This window comes from Poeciliopsis prolifica, unplaced genomic scaffold (assembly GCF_027474105.1).
Source record: "Poeciliopsis prolifica strain line A6 unplaced genomic scaffold, Auburn_PproV2 SCAFFOLD038, whole genome shotgun sequence".
Taxonomy (NCBI): Eukaryota; Metazoa; Chordata; class Actinopteri; order Cyprinodontiformes; family Poeciliidae; genus Poeciliopsis; species Poeciliopsis prolifica.
This window is the reverse complement of record NW_026562413.1, coordinates 3,739,347-3,763,027: the sequence shown is the minus strand read 5'-3', so window position 1 is coordinate 3,763,027 and position 23,681 is coordinate 3,739,347. Positions and strand designations below refer to the sequence as shown.

Below are 23,681 nucleotides of genomic sequence, written 5' to 3'. Positions count from 1 at the left end.
TGCCATTGTCTGCATGATGACAAAGTTCTGAAAATGAGATGCGCCAACCAGACGTTTTCCTTACAACATTGTGGGGTGAGTTTTTGAGTACGCGTTAGGGACATAAATATTTAACTGGGAACAAGAGAGAACTTGTGATTTCTTCTCTGCAAATTGGCAGACAGCCAAATTGTTGGGGTTGTATCCCGGTCTATTTGTCATTGCTTTCAATCGATCAATATGTTCATGCATGTCCACATTATGATTCATTTGTTTCTCCGTCCTTTCATCCGTCCAACTATCAAGCTTTTGTTTTATTTTGAGCATGGAAGAGAAAATGAACTTAATTTACAAACAAAAAATAACAAAAATGGCGTGACATACAGGCTATTTACCTCAGGCTGCAGTTCAATAATGCTCAACATGGAGTAGGAATAGGAAAATCTTTTAATCCTATCCCAGATCAATCGTCAGTTTGTTCATTCATACATTTGTCTCCAGTTTTTTTATGTTTTTTTATGAATTTCATAGTCAAAGTTTGACATCAAGGAATTTCTGCAATTTGTATTTTAATGACCTCTTTGGTTTCTCCCTCAAAATAGATGAAAAAATCTGAAAATTAAGATTTAGGGAAAGGCTTTTCATGTGAAGCGGTAACTGCTGTTCAGCCACTCAAAACATATTTCGGTAGAAAACTTGTCATGTCTTGCATTGAAATTATTCTTCTAAAGATGCATTTCCAACCTGATCACAGCTGTCAGTCAGGTAATTTGGACAACATGTTAAATATTGCAGAAACTAAAGAGCTCACTTCAGTTTATCGTTTGGAAAACCAAAATAATTTAGTGAAATTAGGGATTTGTTTTTAAGAGTATGCCTGACAGTCACAGGAGTAATGATGGAAGCGGATGTCTTGAGTTTCTTTCAACTGCAGTAATTGTTTTCTAGGAATTTATGACCAACAGATGACGGCGTGAGAGTCATGAACTTGTTTTCTTTCAAGCATTAAATGACATCTAGTATAGTAGCAGAAAAATTATGTTTTGATTAGTTCCTCTGAAGTATTTTCCACTTTATTTGGGTAGACTGTGATGTTGAGGTTAACTGACTAAATGAGTATATTTAGAAGCTGCAAAGTACATTCTCTGAAGGTTGGATTCCTTTAGTTGTGGATCAGCAATCTTTATTAAGTTTTTGACTGCAGGCAACCTTCATCGGGACCGCAGCGTCTTTCAGTCATGGAGGCCCTACAGCAGCGGCAAACATTTGCTAGTGAACATTCACCCGCCATGTTTACCCAGGATGCTGCACTGATCAACCAGCCAGCTGATCCTTTACATCAGGCTAATCTGTACCGCCATTCGGCAGATTTTAGGGTAAGTGGGGGAACCGAACTGCTAACAAATGGGGTCATTGCATAAACAGTGGAAGAGCACACACTGTACACTCTGAGACTGCAAACTATTCACCATTTTATTGCAAAAGACAGGGGGAAAAATAGTTCATAATGTCATTGACATTAAAAGTCCCCAAGTATAGTTCTCTCAGGCAAGCGTGTGCCCGAATGTGTATGTTTTGTATCTGACAAGTTTTGAAGCAAGTTTATGACAATTCATATTTTTGGAGAAAAGCACTGCACTGACCCTGCAGGCCATGTTATTGTCCTGACTGCCATCTGCTGGCTGTAAATGCACTGACATGTTAAGAGTCGGATGGTAAATTGAAACATTATTATATCTGTTTTGCTTTTAATTAACATAATACAATTCTGTGAAATTTGTTGACATAAGTCAATGATTTATTTCTTTTATTCTGAATTAAATCCAAAGAAAGTGTATATAATATTATATTATATTATTTTATATCATTTACATTATATTATATTGTATTGCATTGTATTATATTATATTATGGAACGAGAGAGAGAATATTTGAAGCGCACTTTCGTAAGTTGTCCCTCGCGAGCTTCCGTTCACAGTGCCTCACACGTGACCCAGTCAGTTGACAGGGCAAAACACTGCAGCTGGTCAGAGGAGGGGAAAAGAGCAGACATGGACCATCATCGGGTGGACAGAGTGGGCCTGCTGTCTCCTCTGGAGGAGTCCAGCGCGGAGATCAGTAGGGACAGCGGCATCGTGTCTCAGAGCGCCAGCAGCCTGTCCATGGTGAGCGACCTGTCCAGCAGCGGCACCGTGTCCCAGAGCCCCAGCTTCGGAGCGGCAGCCGCGGCTAACGTTGTCTCCCGGAGCCCGAGTCTGAGCCAGGCGGCGGGGGAGCACGGGACAGCCGACCAGCAGCACGACTCGGAGCAGGACGACGAGGTCCTGAGACAAACCGCGCTCCAGTACTCGTCCTACATCCGAGCCACGGCTGGAGAAGAGGTTTGTTTAGCCGTTAAGGCACAACATGGAGTCCTCAGCTGAGTTAGTGCGGTTGTTTGTGGCCCTCCGCTGACAGTAGAGCCATGTTGTGGCTCGATGGGAAATAGTTCAGAAGCTTGGCGTGTTTGTGGGATCATAAACGGCGCACGAGTGTTTTTGAGAGCCCTCTGTCACTCCTGATGGACATTAATTGAACAGGCATGACTCCAGGATGTTTATAATGAGTCATGGCTAACTGATGGACAAAGGCTCGTGTGTCCTCAGCTTGGATGTAGGTGTGTGTGAAGCTGATGTTGGTCTATTTAAATTCCCAAAGCTTTTGTGCCACGTTAGAACCACAAACTTCAACAAGTGTTGTTTGACAAACAAACAGATAATCGTAAAGTAAGAAAGACTATTGTAGGGGATTTTCAAACAATTTTACTAATAACAATCTGAAAAGTGTGGCTTACTTTTATATTCAACCACCCTGAATCGACAGAGTGAAATTTTTGTCCATTATTTTTTCAAAAATAGTTCAAATTAACTCAGTTTGGATGGAGAGCTTTGATTAATATCCACTTCCAAATCTTTCCATAGATTTGTGATTGTATTTTGCTCTGGATAATGAAAATGCTTTGGTCTAAGCACACAACTCTGGCTGTATGTTTAGGGCCGTCGTCCTGCTAGAAGGTGAACTTTTACCCCAGATCTTTGCAGCCTCTTACAGGTTTCATCCCGTTCTTGATGGATGGATTGTCCTCCATCCATGGATTGTTATGAGCAGAGCATTGCTGTGATTTCTTTTAACTGGTACATAATTAATACATATTTATTGAGATAACGAAATAAAAAAATTAGATGTAATGAAGTGTGATTTGAGTCACTCAGTTATGTCAACAAAATATCAGGCCAGAATCAGAAAACAGAGAAATGAGGTTACTGCTCCAGCCAGTCACACACACATTTTTCATTTAACAATATAAATTTTGAAGGAAGAAAAAATAAAAAAGATTGATGGTTGGAGATATTTGAGTTGCCCATCAACTCCCCAGATACCTAAATATCGACATAAACAAAAAAAAACTCCATGTCAGTCAATCTTTAAGTTTTAATGATTAATATTTTTTCTTTCTTTTCTCATGCTCAAACTTTACATGACGACTCCTTTTCTGTATTCCAGATCCGTTGCTTGGAGAAAAGCTTGGAAGAAATGCTGACGAGAGTGGATGAGTTTGTGGGGATGCTTGATATGGTGAGCCTGGGCAGTTTCTGAAACCACCGAAGTAACTTTTCTAAAATGAAAATGGCAGCCATTTGCATTTCTTTCGCTCTTCTTTTTGTATATCATGTCCCACTAGATTCGTAATGATACGTCCCAAGTAGTAAATGAAAATCTTCCAAAAATACAACAGAAGTCTGATGAAATGAGACAAATCTACAGAAGAATTGATAAACTGGAGGTAAGTAAATCTTCCAAGGATGTTGTTAATAAGCATTCTGTTGTGCTGCCAGGCCAATGTGGTTGAGTGCTTTACTGACTGTTTTCTTAAATAATAGTACCTGCACTTCTGAAGCTGTTCAGAAGTGCTTTGTGATTCTTGCACAGTGTTTAAAATTATCTTCAATTGTTTGTTTATGGTAGAATTATATATTTTTTCCACTTCTGTGTCATTGCTCTAACAATGCTCACTGAAACCTTTGGTAGTTTAGAAATTTCTTCAGTAGTCATCAGCATGTTGTGTCACTACCAACTTTGGGAATTGCTTGAGGCTATAAAATGTGCTGTAATACATTATTATTAAAGTGGGCAACAAGGACATTCATTTTCAAATCCAATTCAAAACACAGTCAGATCGCATGTGATGTCTTGAGATCCAAATGTGTTTAGAAAAGGGAATGTGGCAGGAACATTGTGCATTTTGGGCTTCAAGAATCTTAAGTTTGTTACTCTTGTGTGTGTGCAGGCCTTTGTGAAGATGGTTGGAACCAACGTCAGTGCAATGGAGGAGCAGGTCACGCAGGCAGAGTCAGAACTAGGAACACTACCGAGTGCTTTCAAGAAGATCCTCCGCACAATGACTGCCCCAGGATTCCTAAATGTAAGATTTCATGACAAAGTTTTCTTTAATGGGTCGTGCTTTTTATCTGGTATGATGCATTCTTTTGATAGAAGATTATTTTGGTTTCATTCTGTGCTCTGAGATGAAGTAGTCACAGTTTGCTGAGTCGGATGTGTTTGCTTCCAGAAACAGACCAGCCCACGAAGACCAGCCCCAAATCAGCGCCAAGAGGTCCCCAGCGTGTTCCGGACAGATGACTATTTCTCATCACAGCCTGAACAGTGACAGAACTGCAGAATGCAAGCCTGGCTCTAACCTCAGAGGCCTGTTTAGTGAAACCGTGCTGACAACTGCCATCCCTCTGAGGAGGGTCCCGTCAGTGCTTGTGGCCTCAAGAAGCAATAGTAGCTTTTTCCTGAGCAATTCACTGGAAGACAAAGAACAATTTACCACAGTTTTATTGTCACTTTCTTTTTTTGAGGTGACGACAAGCTCTGAACTGTAGCAACATGTTTTTTTAAAAGTGCCTATATGGAGTTTTACGCCTTTCAAGTTTGTGGAGAGAAAACTGTATGATGGTTAAACTTTGACAAGTCGGGAAGGAAAAAAAAAAACCTGCTTGTTTACAAGGCACTGTAAAGACGGTACAGTAGATGTAACAGATGAAAAATGACCCCAGCCTCTTTTTCTACAAAAATATATTCCCGTTTCTGGTGTTTGTACAGCTCTGCACGTTGAACTAATCTGTACTTCTATATGACTAATTCCTTGTACCCCAGCAATACTGCTATTACCCAGTTAAGCATTTAATGTCTTCCATTTCAAAATACTCACTTCTTATCTAGCCTTATCTTTCTGGCTGCGGATGACAGTTGCTTCACTGACATGGGGCTAAATCTTTAATAGCACCGTTTTTTTATGGAACAAAGCACAGGCGCAAGAACTAGTAGTTTTAGTTTCTATTGCCGCACTCTTAGCTAAAAGCTTTGCGCCACAAACTGTGAATTATCACAACAGGAAACTTTGATTTGTCTCAGCATGATGTAAGGTGGCTCTAACCCCCCAAAGCAAGGTGGTAGGAGTCACAGCCATTATTTAGATTTTGGGGTTTTTTTTTTTTTTGTCTTTTTTGCCAAAATAGTTGGTACAGATCTCCTTTTTACATGCTAACTTTGAAGTTTTTAAATTAACCAATAAAATGTATTTAAGTCAAATTATCTCATGTTCTGATATTATTTCGAACCTTTTTTGCACAACTGTTTATTTGCTCTACAAATCCGACTGTGCACTTAAAACCAGTAGCATTTCAGCTTCAGAATTGCCGCTCAAGGTGGCAACATGTTTGAAAAGCTCTATTAGATTTACTCTTTTTTTTTGTACACTTTTGTTTGCACTGCTTATTTGATTGTCCAAATAAGTAATGGTTGCTTACACATCCTTTTTGATATTGGATGTGAGCAGCTGGAAGGACTTTTGTTTTTATTGTTTTCAGTTTTTCTGATGCGTTTTATTTATTTATTTATTTATTGTTTGTTGTTAATAAATTATGATCCCCAAATTCTGCCAAAAGAGGCTTCATGGATGCAGAGCAGAAGAAAAGGAGGAAGTTAAATCATCTCTTCCATCAATCATAATGATGGAAGAGATTACGTCCCTGCTTTCTACTCATCATCAAATTAAATAAGTCATGAATGTATATTTCTCTGCAGCAATGCGTCATATGTATCCTGGAAGTACCATCTTAATTTAAAAACGGGAAATTAGAGAAAAAAAATAAAGATAATATTAAAACTGCAATATCCATGATCTTAAACAAACTTAAATTTGGGTCTAGAGATTGTAAATCACTAAAATCGTTTAATATTTCTGAATTGCCGTTATTTACAAAATTTTAGTAATTAGTAATGACTGGTTTAAGGGTTGTATCTTAACTATTATGAAACATGAAAATGACATTTCCTCTCCGCCCTCGAGTCATGAACTGCAGCCGTCTTATGCGCTGGTGACATAAAAGGAGCGGACCCACACAAACCATGAGAAAGTCCCTTCCAGAGCCTTGATTGGTTAACGAGCAATGACGTCGAGCGTTAGCTACAACTCTCAGGAAGCGGGTCCGCGCAACGTCGACTTCGGTCAACTTTATCACGTTGGTTTTTTGTCGAACAAAGTAAGTTAAACCAAAAAATACAAAATAAAAAACCACGACACCGTGTGCTTTATGCCAGGTGTTTATTAAAACACAACAGTATCCATACCTTTCGCCGGGAAGAGCTAAGTGAATCTTCTCTAGGAAAACTTGAGGATGAACTTTGCGAAGAAAAAAAAAGCAAAAACTGGCCGTTGCTCGTGCTCTGCTAGCAAACGGTGTTTAACTTTGCCTAAACATGACTAAACCTATTAAGCGTCGAAAGCTTCAATCTTTCCGTAATATGACACGAAAATATTTATTGACTGTTCCATATTAATTATTAGCTGTAACGAAGCTGTTGCAAGGAACGGCTACAAGTGAGCTGTAGTTTTATTGAGCGTCATATGTTTACGGATCGGTAACCAAACGACGTTATTTGACATCAACCGCCATAACACGGGAAGCATCTTTATAAATAGAAATCTGACGCGTAATCTTTTGTTTATGGTGAGTCTAAAAGGGTCTTTTTGAACACAGCACTAAATAATTGTGATAGGAAGCAATAGAGATGTGTTTTATTTCTATTCCCACAGCGGGAAAATTAAGGTGTACCACCATCAAGTGGAAGCCTGCATATGGCATGCAATAAATCTGAAAACGAAGCAAAAATAAATAGGGGGGGATTCACAGTATAAAATAATGCTTTTTGGTTATTAAAATGGTACTCAGTTTAAAAGAAATATCCAAGTCAGTAGGTTAAATTAACAGGACATGCAATTCTATTTGCATTGATCTAACTACCAATTTAAGATATGCAATATTCTACAAAAATCTCAAAGTCAAAGAAAATAATATAGTAAGTAAATCGCACTAACACTTTGTTGTTTTTTAAAATGGACCGTCGAATTTCAAGTTAAAAATTCTAGTTATTCATAGTGCCATAAATGTAAAGTGTATCATATTTTATGATGTAACTAGCCTAAGCTTCTGTTTTATTTTATGTGGGAATTAACACAAAGTAATTTAAATAAAAAATGAATGTGGACTGATTGGTGGTCGAGGGTGTTTTAATTTATTAAATGCTGAAGTGTATCATGAACCTTCAGTTATAAGTCTAATAAGGTATTTACAGTTTATTGTATTATCTATTAATACAGAAGTTTAATTTCATAATCTCTTTCAATAGCCACAACATCACAAATATTCTGCACTTAAGATTTATGTATTACAGTTCTTAAATAACAATTTTAGTTCAAATTAAATTTTTTCCTGTCAGATTTGCATATATTTAATATATTTAAGGTGCTTCAGGAAATTCTCAATATGTCTGTCGGTCAAAATTATTTCTGACATCTGCAAATGACAGAAATTTTGATGTGATTTAAAATTCTTAGATTATTTTGTTATCGTCACATAAATATATTGACCCGTGGTGTACACCACAGGTATTCTCCATTTATGCATTTATTAACGGAAGTTAATCGCCTGTTGTAATCATAATTTTTACATGCTCAGTCTTCACAGATCCAAAGTCACACACATGGCAGGCGATAAAGAGATATGGCAAAAGATTGGAGAGGGCTTTGTTCAGGAATATTACAACCAGTTTGACAATACCAACAGGATGGCACTTGCTAATCTCTATGTAAGTTCCGCATTACGGCATCATTCTCATTGGCTACGTCTACACATTACCCCATTTTGCTTTAATCCCACTCAGCATAAATAACAATCCTCCGTTTTCTTCCCCTCAGTCACCCAGCGCCTGCCTGACATGGGAGGGCTCACCGTTCCAGGGAAGAGAAGCAATAGCTAACAAGCTTGTAGTAAGCACGTTGTGATAACAGTGTTGATATGAATCAGAAAAATGTTTGCATCCAGTTTCAATTATTGAATGCACCTACTAAGAACCAGCAACTCTCCCTGTTTACTAACAAATGATTTCTGTTTTTGAGTCTCTATTGCTAATTTATTTAACAATTTTACGTTTTATTCTCAGAACTTGCCCTTCAAGCAGATCAAGCACGTCATTACAGAGCAAGACTCCCAGCCAACTATCGACAGTTGTATCCTCATCATGGTCTTTGGACAGTTAAAGGTACACCAGTCAATAATAGCTTATCGTTTTTAGGTGGTACGACCGTCTCTTAAAGTTTTGCCTATAAACAGACTCTGACATGTTATGTACACATCCTCCACGTCGCAGCTTACTAACTCTTTTGGATTCAAGAAATACTTAAAATTTAAAGTATGGTTAAATCTCAGGCGTCTTGGTGCCATTTTGTTCCTGTTTTACTTTTGAAAAAATTACATTTGTAAACTGGGCAAGATTTTTACTGACCGTAGCTTTATACCTTGATTATAAGTGGCGCTTTCTAAATAGACATTGTTGGAACGTTCTTTTCATATATATATATAGATCTATATATATAGATATATCTATATAGATCTAGATATATAGATGTATCTATATATCTAGATCTATATAGATATATCTATATATATATAAGGTGATGTGGTTGTTACTAGAAATGTAACCTAACTTTAAAACCATTTTTTTGCAACTGTTCTTGTTGGAGATTACTTACAGCGGTATTTAAATGAAAATATATATATATATATTTTTTTTTTTTTTGCAACAGGCAGATGATGATCCACCAATGGCCTTTCATCAGGTATTCATGCTGAAATCCCAAAATGGCGGATGGGTTTGCACAAATGATGTGTTTCGTCTGGGAGTGCACAACATACCAGTGTAGTAATCTGGATTTTTCATACACATGTTCCAACCTGTTGTGAAGTGACTTTGTTGTTGTTCTGCGATATGACAGGACTGTATGTAAAGTTCAATCAATTAAACATAAGTGCTGTACTTGCCATGTTGTTGCTATGCAAAATGACATTCCTTTCAAATTAAAGAATTTTGTATTCTAAACTAAAATGTTTATTTTTTATTATTATTTCGTTGTTTTAAATATATTTTCTGCTGTATAGTTTTGTTATATTTTTTATTGTAAAACAGAGTATACAAGTTTTATAATATGTTCCATTATGGACGCGGTTTCGTTACGTCACATGTCAAGGATCTTGCCGCTAGAGGCGCTGTGGTGCTCCGTGTGGCTCATTAAAGGGGTTATGGCTCCGAGCTCCAGATAGCAACATAACACAGTTTATTCGTCGAAAATGACGCCGACGGTCAAGAAGTCCTCCCAGGAAACTGGACACATAAATGTAAGTCGACAACCTGACCGTAACTAAGACATGTGAGCAGTTTGTAACAGAAGAAGACGTTTGTGTAATCATGTGTTTTGGACATTACTTCTTCCTGGAGGTAATGTCAGCATTACCTCCAGTTATGCTGACATAACTGGAGGAAGAATTATCGTTGAAACTCGTTGAAGATCTTGGATTTTTTTTTTTTTTTGGCATGTAGGAGCGTAAACAAAAAAAACCAAAAAAGGATTTTTGTCAGCTCGTGGTCGCCATCGCTTGTTGACAGTTTTTGGGTGTTCAAAAATTACAACAAAAATGTAATTGAATCTAAATTAAATATACCATCCAGTCAGAATAAAATTGATTAAGTTAGTATTTTATAAACGTTTTTAGGACGACTTCAATGTCGTCTTTTGTTTTGAGTCAGTGCGCAGGCGCAAAAGAGGTAGCTTTTGTAATTTAAAGGGACACATAAAGTTAGTGTACAAGCAGGAAAAACAAAAAAGTCATCATTTGTACTTTGCAGAACGGGTTCGAGGAAAAATATGAGGGTCATCAAAGCGGTACGGAAGCCGAGGACGAACCTCTTCTCCGGGAGAACCCCAGACGGTTTGTCATCTTTCCCATCCAGCATCCGGATATCTGGAAGATGTACAAGCAAGCTCAGGCGTCTTTCTGGACGGTGGAGGAGGTAATTACTAATAAAATATCTTAACTCATTAAAATGTATATTTTTATATAATAACTTAATGACTGAAAGAATATACTCTTTGGCACCTAACAGCAGCTCTGAACTATTTGTCCTTAAACAAACACTGACTAAAGTATTTATACCACTTGACCTTTTCTACTTTGTGATATGTTACAACCACAATCTTATTGAGTCGACTAAACAAAGTAGTGTATAATGAACTAAAACTATTCTTCTTTGCAAATTGCTCAAAGTTCCTCAGGTTAGTTAGGTGCAGAGCATCTGTGATGATCAGTTTTTGAGTTGAATCACAGATTCTTAGTTGGATTTTTACCAGGACTTTGACTGGGTCATTCTGACACATCAATATGCTTTCATCACATCGTTGCATTGTAACTCTGGCTATAATGGAGTGATGAGGTCTACTTTGTCTTGCTAGAAGGTTGACCTCTGCTCCATGTTGAGGCATTTTGCAGTCACTAACAGGTTTTCTTCCTGGAATCCTCTGTAGTTATCTCCATCCATCTTCCTATAAACTTGTACCAGATTATCTGTACCTGCTGAGAAAAATAATCCCTTAGGCATGGTGCTACAAATATGCTGAGGTGACCTGTGAGTTCTCCTACTTTTGGAAGAAACAACACATTTCATTGGTTTACCTGAAGTCTTTACCAAATCTGACTCTGAACTAGATTTTGATGTTTTTCAGGTTGATCTCTCCAAAGACTTGGCGCACTGGGACTGCTTGAAGCCTGAAGAAAAACATTTTATCTCGCATGTTTTAGCTTTTTTTGCCGCCAGTGATGGGATTGTCAACGAGAACTTGGTGAGAAGGGGTGTTTCTTAGCTGCAAAAAATGCTATGTATTTTATAGACGTAACCTACCATGTATTTAACCTACTGGATTTACTGTGTAAGCAAGCCAACGGTGGCAGTTTTCAAAGCCATTTTCTATTGTATATAGTAACTGATTGTTTTGTGGTTTAACGTTTTTTTTTTTTTGGTCTCAACAGGTGCAGAGGTTCAGCCAGGAAGTGCAGCTGCCTGAAGCGCGCTCCTTCTACAGCTTCCAGATCCTCATAGAGACTGTTCACTCAGAGATGTACAGCATGCTCATCAACACTTACATCAGGGATCTGAAAGAGAGGTCAGCAACCTATCTGTGATTCTGCCTCACGTTCTGTTGCCTGGAAATTTTGGGTGTTTTTCTATTTTTGACTTTAGATTCTTTTGAATTACTCCTAACTAATTTTTTTTGAACAAGCACCTGTCAATCAGATATGTAATCTTCACTCTCTTGGGTACATTAAAGCAGTAGCTTTAATGTACCCAAAGGGCCTAAGCTTAACTTATTTTTATTAAAGAGAGAAAACAATAAGAAACGACAACAAATCTTCCTCCTGTTGCTATGATTTCATTCTGCATATATATATCTTTAGCAGCTAGATTGTATTTAATTGTTGCAAGTTTATTTTTTACAGATTCAATTTTTTCACTCGACTTGTACAAAAAATAGAATACAGTAAGTGTAGAAAAAGTCACTGTCACTGTTTAATTTGATGCTTTTTGTGTTTTAGGGACCGTTTGTTTAACGCTGTTCAGACCATGCCATGCGTGCAAAGAAAAGCGGATTGGGCCCTCCAATGGATAAATGACAACAAATCCACCTTTGGTAAACCAATGCACTTCCAGTAAAAAATTACTATTGACTAAACTCTATATGAAACATAAAACCCAGGCTAGAGAAACGTCTTGTTTATGGCAATTCAATAGGAGTGTTCTTTTCTGGGTCCACAGGGGAGCGTCTTGTGGCTTTTGCAGCAGTGGAGGGGATTTTCTTCTCAGGCTCATTCGCTGCTATTTACTGGCTGAAGAAAAGGGGCCTCATGCCAGGCCTAACCTACTCCAATGAACTCATCAGCAGGGATGAGGTGAGGTGGTCACAAATTTATGTTGGGCAAACGTTTAAAATATTTGTGATTTCACCTGGAAAATTGTTGCAGTGTAGCACAGCAAACAATATAATTGTTCGTTTCAAACCAGATGCAGATTTCTGGTAGGTACTGCATCTTCTCAATGTTCTAAAAACATAAAATAAGACACATTTTGGATGAAAGTCCTGGAACCTACACATTTGAAAGATTTAATTAGTATGCCTTTTCTCCAACTTTTTGTTTTAATAGATTTGTTTTTATGTCTTTTATGTCTCCTTTTCCCAGGGTCTGCATTGTAACTTTGCCTGCCTGCTGTACAGCTACCTGCTGAAAAAACCTTCAGAGGACAGAGTCAAAGATATTATCAGCAAAGCTGTGAGCATTGAGCAGGTGAGTAATATAATGTTGTTATGCAGGATTTCTGTGTCTTTATCTTGTCTTCTTGCGGTATTTTCATAAATGTTTTTGTTTTATTGTATAGGAGTTTTTGACAGAGGCCTTACCAGTCGATCTGATTGGAATAAATTGCTGCCTCATGAAGCAGTATATCGAGTTTGTAGCCGACCGGCTGCTCATTGATCTTGGATTGACCAAGGTAATTCTTCCAAGTAATAATAAAACACATTTAAGTCAGTCTAAACAATGTCACCTTGATCTGTAATAAGTCTGATAAAAGTCAGAGTCCTTTTGCTGAAATAAAAATCTAAGAAAAAAAAAAATCATTGATGAAACATTTGCATTTAAATAATATCAATATGAAAAGGCAACAGAAACAAAAAATGAAATAAATTTTGACTTGAGCTTTTTTGTTAAAGATGGCAAACATCTCATTCATATTTAACTGTTGAGAAATGTTCTTGTTCATGGTCCCCCACCAATAATGAGACAAGATTTACGGCCTGGGGTATTTTATTTTTTTATGAAAAATGTGTAATCGGTGGAAAAATGAGTTTCTTGTCATCTTCTCTTTTTTTCTCTAAAAGGTTTACAACGTGGAAAATCCTTTTGACTTCATGGAGTCCATTTCTCTTGAGGGAAAAACAAACTTCTTTGAGAAAAGAGTAGCAGAGTACCAGAGATTCGGAGTGATGTCGAGCATGACGGACTGTGAATTCACTCTGGATGCAGACTTCTGAAAGCAACAGTGTACTGTCATTACCATCCTGATTTACACAAAGCAGCCACAACCTGAAGTACATTTTAAGTTTTCTTTATCCAAACAAAAAAAAAACAACTTCTTAATAGATGTTAAATTGGAAAAAATACAACCTCAGATAAACAACATATGACATAATAATATGCAATATGACATATTGGTTGTGTATTAAAAGTGAAGCCTTTTCTTGTTGTTTATCTGGGATCTGATGTATAATTTTTTTAACACTTACGAAGGCGAAGATGGTTTACATTTTATGGTGAGATGTATAACCTTAGAAATTAAAGAAGCCGTACTTTTTTTTTGTGACTATTTGTTATATTTGATCTATTTATATATTTTTTGGAAGTGCAAATTAGGTAAAATTTTGTCATGTTTCCTTTAATTACATTAAATCAGTTTTCATTATGTCGGAAAGTTACTCTTTGCTATTACTCATTCATGCAATGAACAACTTGTAAAGGCAGTATGGAAAACAAACCAAATCAAGAAAGCGTTTTTGGTGGTTTTCATTTGGTTTGCTCACCTTAAAAGTGTACTTGGCGTTTCTACGGTCATAAATTCAAAGATATCCCACCTGATTTCACATCCAACTGTGGCTTTTAAACAAGACTGCGCCTCTTGCGGTGTGGTGTTCTGGGTCACGGCTTGGTTGGTTTTGTTTTAGACTTTGGTATTCGGTGAAATATAGTTTGCAAATAAAAATCACGTCTTCTTGGTGGAAAAACGCTGCTTGTGTGCTTATTGCTGGAGCCTACGCCAACATTTAGGAAAATACTGGCGATGAATATTTCTGTTGTACATGAGTCAAGACAGCATGTCAGGCTTATGTCCAGAATTTTCTGTAAAATCAGAACAAATTATTTATGCAAGTTCTGCTTTCTTTAATAAATTGATTAGAGTAATTTGGCCAAATTATAACTAGTTATAAAGAGTTTGTGAATGGCTGCCTCTTGTGACGTCATCAACACAAATACAAATTAAGCTTGATTTTGCTTTTTATTTTACATCAGTGAAATATAAAATATAAATCAGTGCTGTTCTAGTCAACCGTGTTTGCATTATTAGTGGGTGTTTGTTAATGGAGTGGACAGTGTCTTTAAGTGCCGTGCATGGAGTTTTGATTTCTCGCAGCCAGATTAGATTAGCCACTCCTCCGACACACGGATGCGGAGCAAAAATGAAAGCTAACAGCGAGTGAGGTTTGTTCGCATTTTTTTTTTCTCCCCTGTCAAACATGGCAGGTGACTTGTGGAGTTTCGCGCTGGAAAAGGCCGAGCTGCTCTCCAGCCGTTTGCGGGAGCTGGTGTCTTCGGGACAAGGCTTGGTTCGGGCCCAGTTCGGAGTGGATCTGGGTCTGAAGCCCGAGCTGTACCCGAGCTGGCTCGTCCTGTCAGCGGCAGCGGTCGGCCTGCTGCTGCCGCTGCTGCTCGGCGCGTCCTGGGCCGCGTTGTGCGGCGCCGGCGGAGGGCGACCGGTCGGCAAAAAGCGGGCTCCCCAGGTCAACCGAGGCGGCGAGGAGACGCAGAAGGCCGGCTTTAACGGTAAAAGCGTCAAACCGGAGGAGCCGAAAAGGAGAAACAGAAAGAAAACCGGCGACAAGGTGAGGAAGTAGGGACGTCTCATCTCAGTGGCTGAATGAAACAAGCGATTTCTCTCAACGCGTTTGACTAAAGACACTCTCTAGTGGAGAAAAATAAGTAAATAAAGGTAAATATGGCTACAACAGCTACCATTTCACGCTAGTTTACCTCAGCTGCCTTCCATATAATAAACTAGGCAGGAGCTTGACGCTCACTTTGTGTCCATAATGAATTATAAACTCCAAAAAAAAAAACAAAACAAAAAAAAAAACCATTTCACCTACCACCACTCGGTTAATAAGTAATGTGTACAATTTCTGTAGAAACAAAAATGACATGCTAACTAGCTACGTGTTGCTAACTGACACGTCATTGATTAGGTTATAGCGCCCAGTAGTGATAGCCTCCATTAATAAAACATCCTGCCTACTTCCTATAGCAACATATTCCTCTGTAATAGAAACGAGATTATGATGAGTTGTGCCTTTCTATTTTTATGAATTGAGACAAATATTTACACACATAAGACTCTTGGAAAAAGTCAATTCCTCAATAAAGAGTTGAGGAATCTTTCATTGTTGTTGTTTTTTTTTTAAAGTCTATGCAATTAAGTGAAATCGTCCTGAAATACAACATTTGCACAGACAAATGAAAACCTGTCATCACTTGCAGTGAATCCTTATTTGTCTATCATGCCAACGCCAGGATATTGATCACCATCTGTAACAGGTGTGTATGGAAGACAGTCAAAGTCGATCCAAATCGACAAAATATGTCCTGGGCATGCAGGATTTTAATGAAAATTACCTTATAAAGCACAGTTGACCAAAAAACTGTATCCCGCAGATATTGATGATGACCCTGACTGACCTTCAGTCATGCAGCCCCATAAGGAAGAGTGAGGCACTGCGTACTTCATCTGTTGGATGGAGCCAGATATGCCAGCCTTGTTTCTCCATGTGCATCACAATACTATGGCTGGATTAATACTGTTCCTTCTTTGGATAACTTTGAATAGCTGATGTTCATTGTAGACTGGGAATAATGGACAAGATCTGCAATTTTGGATATAATCTGACTCAACCATTACATTTGGACCGTGTTAAACTCTCTTAAATCTGTATTTTTAGCTGTTTCTGCTGTTGCTTTATCACAAAGTGTTAGCTTGTCATCAGTGCAACTGAGGAAGTGATCATCGGTGTTATTTACTTCACTTTGTCAGCTTTAACAGTGTTATAAATAACAGCTTGATTAGCAAATGTATTTACAATGCAAACTAACAATAGCTTGTGTTTTGTTTCATGTCTTTGTGTTACAGAAGACTCAGTCCAATGGTCAGCCGCCGGTCGTTGCTCAAGGGGAAGTTAAAGAGATTGTGGCAGCTTCAAAACCAGCTACGCAGTTAAAAGCTGTTAAGGTAAGACCAAAATAAAGGGGAATCAATACTGTTATTGTTGAACAAGCAAGCTGCAAGTTTTATTTGATGGTTTGTCTTGTAATGGTCTATTTATTGCTTCTGAAGACAATAATCAAGATTTTTTGTTGTTGATTTTCAAAATCGCAGCAGGTGCATGAGGCGTCGCCCCCAGTGCAGGTGAAAAAAACCAAGAAGAAACCTAAGACAGATGTGAAACCAGTCCAGGTGTTGCCCACGAGTGAAGTGAAAGAACCCGATGATGGTGCGTCTCCACTGGAGGGGTTGTCACTTTCAAGCCGTTTATACTGTTAGCCTAGGCTAGCCCCTTGTGATATATCCCACCTACACTTCAACTGCAAAGCATATTATTGAGATTTTAAATGATAGACTAACATTATAAGCTGTTCAAAGGTTTTTACAAAAAAAAAAAAGTACCTTGGAGGTTTGCTTGGGAACATTAGTGAAAAAAACAGAAAAAATACGAGTTAGGAATGTTAGGCTATGAAACAAAATTCCAACTTTTAAATATCCAATGTAGCACATAAACTGACAGACTAGGCAAGAATAACATTATAACATTATTCAGAGGCTCCCCTACTAACAGGACAAATATTCTAAACATACAATAAAAAAAAAGGAAAAATTTAAATCAAAGTCTGACCCGAAATTAATTTGTGGATTAAAGTTCACAGAGGCTCTCCAATACCTCTACAATCACAGAGGCTCTCCAATACCTCTACAATGCACTTGTGCAAATTAGTAAAAGTCTTGAAAAACGTTTATTCTTATAGAAGGTTGTAGTTGCTTAATCATTCCTTGTTGCTTCGTCTGTATTTCTCCAAGGTGCATGGGAGACTAAAGTCAGCAATCGAGAGAAGCGGCAACAGCGAAAGAAGGACAAAGGTTCAGAAGATTCTGGGAGCCCGGGAGGCAACAAGGCTTCCAAGGCCCACGTCGAAACACCTGCAGCCCCAGCAACGAACAAAAAGAAACGAGGAAACAACGGTAATCATCCCCTGAAGACCAAATTTCCTGTTCTCATTTGTTTTAATAAGAGAATTTGACGCCACACCCAAGTTTAAAGTGGTTGTTTAAACTTGCTAACATAAGCTGTATACTGTATATTGAGTGTGATGTCGCAAAGATGATATTGACACATTATTTGCTCGATGTGTGAAACAGAGAACCAGCATTCGAGACCAAACTCAAAGGGAGACGGAGCCAGTGGGAAAGGCAAAGCATTGAACTGTATGTCTGTTCTGTACTTTCTTTACATAAGCTTTGACCTGTTGCATCTTAATGTCGTGGGAGATAAACTTAAGAGGAAACAAATAAACTTGAAATTCTTTTGTTTCGTTTTGAGTTTTACAACAATTAAAATTGCACAAAACACCAGTATAACTGCATATTAATCTAACATAAAGATGCTTTGAATGCAACCCAGGATGTCTAGCAGCAGTATCGCAAGTCATGCATTTCCCTTTTTTGCCACTTCTTTTTGTAGCTTCCTCTGCATGGAGAGCAGAGCCTACAGTCAACGGTGAAGGCTGGCCTGATGTTCCGTTGAAGGCCACTGGTCAAGCTGGTTCTGTGGAAGGAAAGAAGTGGAGCTCCATACCTCCAGTGGTACCTCAAGGTACCACTGTTATTCCCGTCGACTGTCACTTGTATCAAAGAGTTTATGAGACGGATCAGCAAAGTGGTGCATAATTCAGTTCAATTCAAAAGTACTTTATTAATAAAAATGCAGAATAAGCAGGGATAGGAAAAGTCACACATGATTCCAATATTTTTTACAAATTGAAAAGTGTGGCATGTTTTTTTTTCTTAAAGCTGCTTAGACACTGCTCATTCTTATGGCTCAGTATCAGTCAGATTAAATGATTGAGTTCATCTGTGAACAAGCGTGTTCAAGTTTGGTACAACTGTCAGTAAGATTTAGGTCTGGATTTTGACTGGACTGAGCAGGTTTTGATCGGAAGTTGCTCAGGTTGCCATGTTTAGAGTCGACTCTAAACCCTCAGTAACCCTCAGTAAACGGCTTCAGTCCGAAGTCTTGAAGCCTTTTAAAGTTTTTTCTTGCTGGACTTGCCTGTAGAAGTAAAGCATATCCTCAGCATGATGCTGCCGGCTCCGTTTTACACGGTGGGTGGTGGACGGTGTGTTCAACTTGATGATAGTTTTTCCACTGCAGCATATAAGCAAAAAAATATTCAGTTTGTGTCTTTCGTTGCCAAAGCACAAACGATAAACAGAATTTCTTATACCGCTGAAGGCATTTTATTGCACTGGATTTTATTTAGGAAGGAATGCTGAATAGCCATTCAGATTGTGTCTTTGCGACTTATTAAATCTTTTCTAACTCTAATAAGATGATAATAATTGACAAAGTATTGCATCTGTAGCAACTTTAGAGGGGGTTGCTTTTTTTAATAATTAACTAAAAGTACAAGTGATAACTTATCAGACTGTTGTTCTGTTATTGACATAAATAAATGATAGTAGCATTCCAACCATGTCTTTGTCTCCATGTGTTGTCAGCAGCCGCTTGGAGCAGCATGGACGGGAAGATGAAGGCAATGCCCTTTTCTGTGCTGCAGCTGAACTCTGCAGGTTGGTGCTTACTGATCACATTTACTTCCTGCTTGTTCAGTCCAGGAAATTTTAAAAAAGAGTTTCATAATGAGCCAGAATAGATTTTATAGCCTTAAAAAATGAATAATAATAAACCTCTTTCTCTCTTAGATCCATTATCAAATTCAGCTAAGTTGCAGTGGGCCAACCAAACCATTGTTGACGATCAGTGGTCAGGAGTCAGTGAGTAGCCACTTTATCTTCCTACAGAGCACAGCCATATAAGTGACTGCAGCTTGTTTATAAAGGATCTGTTTGTTCTTCTTTCTGATAACTAACCTGCAGCTCTCTGCTCCATGTTTTCCAGAGGGGACAGCAGCAGATTCCTCCTCTGACTGGAGTGCCCCAGCGGAGCACTGGGGAAACTACGAAGAGCCTTCTGTACCAGCGGTAGCAGCAGCAGCAGCCCTGCAAAAGGATCAGCCCAAGGTTTTATACTTTAGTACACTCCAGTTGTTGTTGTTCGTACTATGTAGGAACGCTCACAAGTCGTAGCTCTGCACACATCTCGGTTTTGGGTTTATGATTAAGTGCTAGTTTGAATAACCAACAGAAAGGAACTGGTACTGAATGCTTTGTTTGTTTCCTGTTCTTTTAAGTACACACTCTTGCATGGACGAACAGAGATTATTAAAGATATTCATGCAAAATGAGGGGCTCTGAGGTTCTCGGCTGCAGTTGAGATGTCTGTAAATTTGCTTCAAAATGAAAAATATTTCAAAACTTTTTTGTTTTGTGTTAAAACTGCGCTCCCCCACTGGCCATGTGTGAAACAGCCCTTTTGATTGAGACTAAAAATAAGATGAATCACTTTGGTTTATGAAAATATTTCAGAATTAAATAAGAGTGTTTTCTTGGTCTGCAAAGGAGAAGTAAATAACTTGATGAAAATAGGGGGAAAAGCTAAAAGCATTCATTTTAGGGCACTAGATTATTGGTTTGCCTTGTATATTTGACAGCTGTGTCTCAGGATATTATTAAAAAGTTAATTTATTTCAGTCATTCAGTTCAACGGATTGTAGACATGGATTTTACATTGTGGTTTATTTCATTGCACTTTTTTTCTATATCAAAACATACCCCTAATATTTATCAATGATTCCATATCAAATCCCTTGTTTTGATATTTTTTATGTAGAATTTAAGATAAAAAAAAAACAACAACTTTATGGCAGGTATCAGAAGATGAGAAGAACACTGACGATCCTTCAGGTGGAGCAGCAAAATCTAAGAAGAAGAGAAAGAAGAAGAAAGCAGAAGAGGAGCCTGCAGCTGATGCTCAAGTAGAAAATGCAACACAAATACTTTTTAAAAATTAAAATTTTTAAATCAGATCAATTTGTAAGAGTACTTGTTTCTTGTAACTTTTCTTGTAATTGTTGGATTATAGACTCCGAGTGCAGCTGCTGTACACAGCGCAGCAACCAAAGTCCCAGAGCATCCTGCGCTGCCGCTAAATTCACAGAATACCAGCATATCATCCTCTCAGAGTGAGTTCAGGCTGCATGAATCACAATGTAGTTACAATTTTCTCTTCTTTCCAATATATGCTAGGATATTTCTTCTAAACTGACCTCTGCTGTTTTGCCTTCTGACAGAGAAGTCTGAGCAAACCGTCGAACCTCAGAAGCCCTCCCAGAAGAAAAAGGTCAGAAGGGAAACTTAAAGGAACAACACGAGTCTCTACAAATGTTATGCAAATGATTAAGAGTGTCTCATGCAATAATTACCAGGTACAGTTTCTGTCTTAGATGTGTAACTTTTTAATAGCGACAAGAGGACAGCGGGCAGCAGCTCCAACCTGCTGCATAGCAGTGAAATGTGGTCCTATGGACTGTTAATTGTAACTAATTTTGCACTATTTGCTAAACTGCAACCTGAGGCAGAGTTTCAGGTGGGATTTCAGTAATGCTACATGTTTAAAAGTTTTGCAAGTATATATCCATCTTTATTTTTATCCACCAGGAGTGTGTGTAATTGTCAACCCAAAAACAAACAACGTGGGTTTTAATTTTTTTTTTTTTATCTTGCAAAGTCTGAGTTAGGCTGGACCCCCTAAATGATGCACTTTGTTTTGGTTGCTCTTTCACTCCCTCTCTGTGACTAAATGATCCTTCTACCTTTGTGCCAAAGGTAGAAGGATCTGTTTAGATTTTGGTTGATCCAACACCGTCTTATTGTAATATTACGTTTCCATTCAGAAGTTTACATACATTCATTATGGACATAAATGACCTATTCTTGCACCTTTAATCATTGATTTGAGCTATTCTTATCTACAAAGTCCAGCCAGTACACAAGGTTTTAGTGTACATGTTTGAATTTAGGAGGATTTTCCCAAAAATTACATAAGCAAACTCAAATATTTATGTTCTCCCCTTTTTAAATGTTAATTTGAATCCACTAGCAAAATCCAAAAAAAAAAACTGCATGTTTTTAGTATCAGTCAACCTGTTTAATAATTCTGACTGGATATGTTTCCACTCCTCCTAAGAGAAATCACAGGTTTCTTTCTATGTTGTTGGTTTCCAGATCAGCAACGTCCATCAATTTGTAATGAGGTTGAAATTGGGGCCAATTTCAGAAGTTTGTTGCAGACAGCTTAATCCATTCATTTTTATTTTTGTCCGTGCGCCGAGATGAGTAGTCTAGCATCCAGCTAGTTTCTCTGCAACTTGCTAAGGGATTTTAACAAATATTAGTGGGGGTAACATATACAAAATATATATGTGAGCCAGTATGTATAATTTGTACCCTATGCTAAATTCAACCACAAGCTTCTAAGTCTTGTTTTTAAATTAAATCAAAGCTGCCTGTTGTATGGACAATGGTGCTGTTTCTATTGCGTCTATAAAATCCCATCATTATCATAACATTTACCCCTATAATGACCGAATGTAGGCGTCTGACTAGAAATGGAGACACATTTTTAGGTAATCTTTGAACTAGAGAATACCTGTGGAAAACTTCTTGATTCTATGTTCCACACCTTTTTGATTTGCTTTGCTAGAAAGGGCAGAACATTTCGTGTCTGATAGAGACTGCTTCACTCTTACTCTAAATCAAGCGTGGTGTTTTTCCTCGCACCGTTTAATTGCAGCTAAATGTTGCAAGTTAAAGCATTCCAACCTGACTATTTTAGACATTAAGGGTAATTAGTAAAAGAAAAAAAGCTCTTGCAATATATGATCTTCTGTAAATGTAGATTTTATGATTCCTTTATGACATTCCTTGACATTCTTCATGTTCAAACCGTCCGTCTTGCGGATTTTCAAATGAATATGGTCTTGATATATCAGGAGTTAAAAACCTCTACAGAAAGTTATGAGTTATTTCCACCTAACAGTTTTTGTTCAATAACTATCTTTGGCTTTAGCCGCACTTACAAAATCTTGAAATTTAGATTGAAATTTGCTGCATGTCGACAAATTAAATTTCCTTGAGATTGCAGTGACTGGTAGAAGCCACCAGGAGGCGCTGTAACTGAGGCTTGAGGTTGATGGAGTCAAGGCGATGAAACCGTAACATCAGTAAATGCTGTCTTTCTAAAAAAAAAAAAAAGATCAAAGTTGTCATTATGATTAAGTCTGTCCTTTTCTAAGTATGCTTTTATAAATGCGTTCTTCTGCTCTCTAAATGACTTTTTACAAGGATTTCTTCCAGTTTTTTTCTAGAAAAAGTCACGCCATATGTATAGAATGTAAGGGCTTTTTTCTAGTTTGTGATTGCACTGTGCAGAAACCTGTATAGTTTCTTTTTATTGCGAATGAATTGTTTTTAAACGTTTTTTTTTTTTTTTTGCCGAATGTGAAACTTTTTTTTTTCTTCCCAAGAATGAAGGTTTTTTTTTTAAATGAACTAAATAAAAAGAAAAACCGAATGAAAAGAAGCTTTGCAAAAAATGTGACATGAAGGAGTTTGAACTCTTCATTCAAATTGTTTGAGCGTATACATTTAAAAGAAATTCATTTCTACTGCCTTAATCTGCCGTATAGAAAGTTTCTTGGAATCCTTTAGCTTCCATCCTTTTGCAAGTTTTGGTGTGAATTTTTATTTTATTTTTTTTATTTTTGCATGACTTTGGTAATAGTATTTGTGGGGGAAAAAAGAGAAAAGAGACCAGTCTTTTTTTTTACTCTAACTATTTTGTTCTAAAGTACCTCTTGTTATAAATAACGTAACAGCTTTATGTTAGAAGAAAACTTGCAAACTTCTTACTTTTTATGGGCATCTGTTTTTTTTTCTCTCTCTCTCTCTTGACTCTTGAATTACTCCTGAAATATTAAAATGTTAATTAACTGGTGTTGATTAATGTTTGTAGGTCTGAAATGATGTTACACTGTGGATTCAGGTGCCCATTTTGTTCCCTTTTTTACCAATGAGTAAAATTATTTCTTGTATTTATACAGTTGTGTCTAAAAAAAAAAAATCTCGGGATGATTTTGTTAAGGACAGCATAATGATCTTTCTATGTTTGTTCTGGAAAGAATTAAATGAAAAATGCTTCATATCATTTTGTGGAT

General features: G+C 37.6%; 4 protein-coding genes across 5 annotated transcripts; all 4 read left to right on the top strand.

Annotated features, from left to right (window-relative positions):
- Positions 1–1,977: 1,977 nt before the first annotated feature.
- bloc1s4 (biogenesis of lysosomal organelles complex-1, subunit 4, cappuccino) lies at positions 1,978–5,021 on the top strand. Its single transcript, XM_055053942.1, has 5 exons — positions 1,978–2,360; positions 3,523–3,594; positions 3,701–3,802; positions 4,307–4,441; positions 4,589–5,021. Exons 1-5 carry the CDS (start codon positions 2,031–2,033, stop codon positions 4,685–4,687), a joined length of 738 nt encoding a protein of 245 aa, XP_054909917.1. The 5' UTR covers positions 1,978–2,030; the 3' UTR covers positions 4,688–5,021.
- A 1,441-nt stretch (positions 5,022–6,462) lies between these two features.
- On the top strand, positions 6,463–9,467 carry LOC129375112 (nuclear transport factor 2-like). The gene is made up of 5 exons (XM_055053944.1): positions 6,463–6,569; positions 8,046–8,175; positions 8,285–8,356; positions 8,530–8,628; positions 9,173–9,467. The coding sequence occupies exons 2-5, from the start codon at positions 8,071–8,073 to the stop codon at positions 9,287–9,289; spliced, it is 393 nt and encodes a 130-aa protein (XP_054909919.1). The 5' UTR covers positions 6,463–6,569; positions 8,046–8,070; the 3' UTR covers positions 9,290–9,467.
- A 176-nt stretch (positions 9,468–9,643) lies between these two features.
- On the top strand, positions 9,644–13,945 carry rrm2b (ribonucleotide reductase M2 b). Its single transcript, XM_055053941.1, has 9 exons — positions 9,644–9,761; positions 10,270–10,434; positions 11,144–11,260; positions 11,448–11,581; positions 12,012–12,106; positions 12,232–12,365; positions 12,654–12,758; positions 12,850–12,963; positions 13,352–13,945. Exons 1-9 carry the CDS (start codon positions 9,714–9,716, stop codon positions 13,502–13,504), a joined length of 1,065 nt encoding a protein of 354 aa, XP_054909916.1. The 5' UTR covers positions 9,644–9,713; the 3' UTR covers positions 13,505–13,945.
- Positions 13,946–14,665: 720 nt separating this feature from the next.
- Positions 14,666–23,671, top strand: mtdha (metadherin a). Of its 2 annotated transcripts, none has more exons than XM_055054048.1 (12): positions 14,666–15,127; positions 16,426–16,524; positions 16,672–16,786; positions 17,368–17,529; positions 17,707–17,772; positions 18,029–18,160; positions 19,069–19,137; positions 19,270–19,341; positions 19,466–19,587; positions 20,334–20,441; positions 20,549–20,648; positions 20,757–23,671. In XM_055054048.1, exons 1-12 carry the CDS (start codon positions 14,762–14,764, stop codon positions 20,822–20,824), a joined length of 1,479 nt encoding a protein of 492 aa, XP_054910023.1. In that variant the 5' UTR covers positions 14,666–14,761; the 3' UTR covers positions 20,825–23,671. The 2 variants fall into 2 exon arrangements, with proteins under 2 accessions (XP_054910023.1, XP_054910022.1); XM_055054047.1 differs by having other exon boundaries at positions 19,066–19,137.
- The last annotated feature ends 10 nt before the right edge of the window (positions 23,672–23,681 follow it).

Excerpts from the sequence above, each read along its gene's own strand:
- rrm2b (XM_055053941.1), top strand. The coding sequence starts at position 9,714 with ATGACGCCGACGGTCAAGAAGTCCTCCCAGGAAACTGGACACATAAAT. Across the intron at positions 12,107-12,231 it reads TGACAACAAATCCACCTTTG|GGGAGCGTCTTGTGGCTTTT; the intron begins GTAAACCAATGC and ends CTGGGTCCACAG. Across the intron at positions 12,366-12,653 it reads AACTCATCAGCAGGGATGAG|GGTCTGCATTGTAACTTTGC; the intron begins GTGAGGTGGTCA and ends TCCTTTTCCCAG.
- bloc1s4 (XM_055053942.1), top strand. The coding sequence starts at position 2,031 with ATGGACCATCATCGGGTGGACAGAGTGGGCCTGCTGTCTCCTCTGGAG. Across the intron at positions 3,595-3,700 it reads TTGTGGGGATGCTTGATATG|ATTCGTAATGATACGTCCCA; the intron begins GTGAGCCTGGGC and ends ATGTCCCACTAG. Across the intron at positions 3,803-4,306 it reads GAAGAATTGATAAACTGGAG|GCCTTTGTGAAGATGGTTGG; the intron begins GTAAGTAAATCT and ends GTGTGTGTGCAG.
- mtdha (XM_055054047.1), top strand. The coding sequence starts at position 14,762 with ATGGCAGGTGACTTGTGGAGTTTCGCGCTGGAAAAGGCCGAGCTGCTC. Across the intron at positions 18,161-19,065 it reads ACCTCCAGTGGTACCTCAAG|CAGCCGCTTGGAGCAGCATG; the intron begins GTACCACTGTTA and ends ATGTGTTGTCAG. Across the intron at positions 19,588-20,333 it reads TGCAAAAGGATCAGCCCAAG|GTATCAGAAGATGAGAAGAA; the intron begins GTTTTATACTTT and ends ACTTTATGGCAG.
- LOC129375112 (XM_055053944.1), top strand. The coding sequence starts at position 8,071 with ATGGCAGGCGATAAAGAGATATGGCAAAAGATTGGAGAGGGCTTTGTT. Across the intron at positions 8,176-8,284 it reads TGGCACTTGCTAATCTCTAT|TCACCCAGCGCCTGCCTGAC; the intron begins GTAAGTTCCGCA and ends TCTTCCCCTCAG. Across the intron at positions 8,629-9,172 it reads TGGTCTTTGGACAGTTAAAG|GCAGATGATGATCCACCAAT; the intron begins GTACACCAGTCA and ends TTTTTGCAACAG.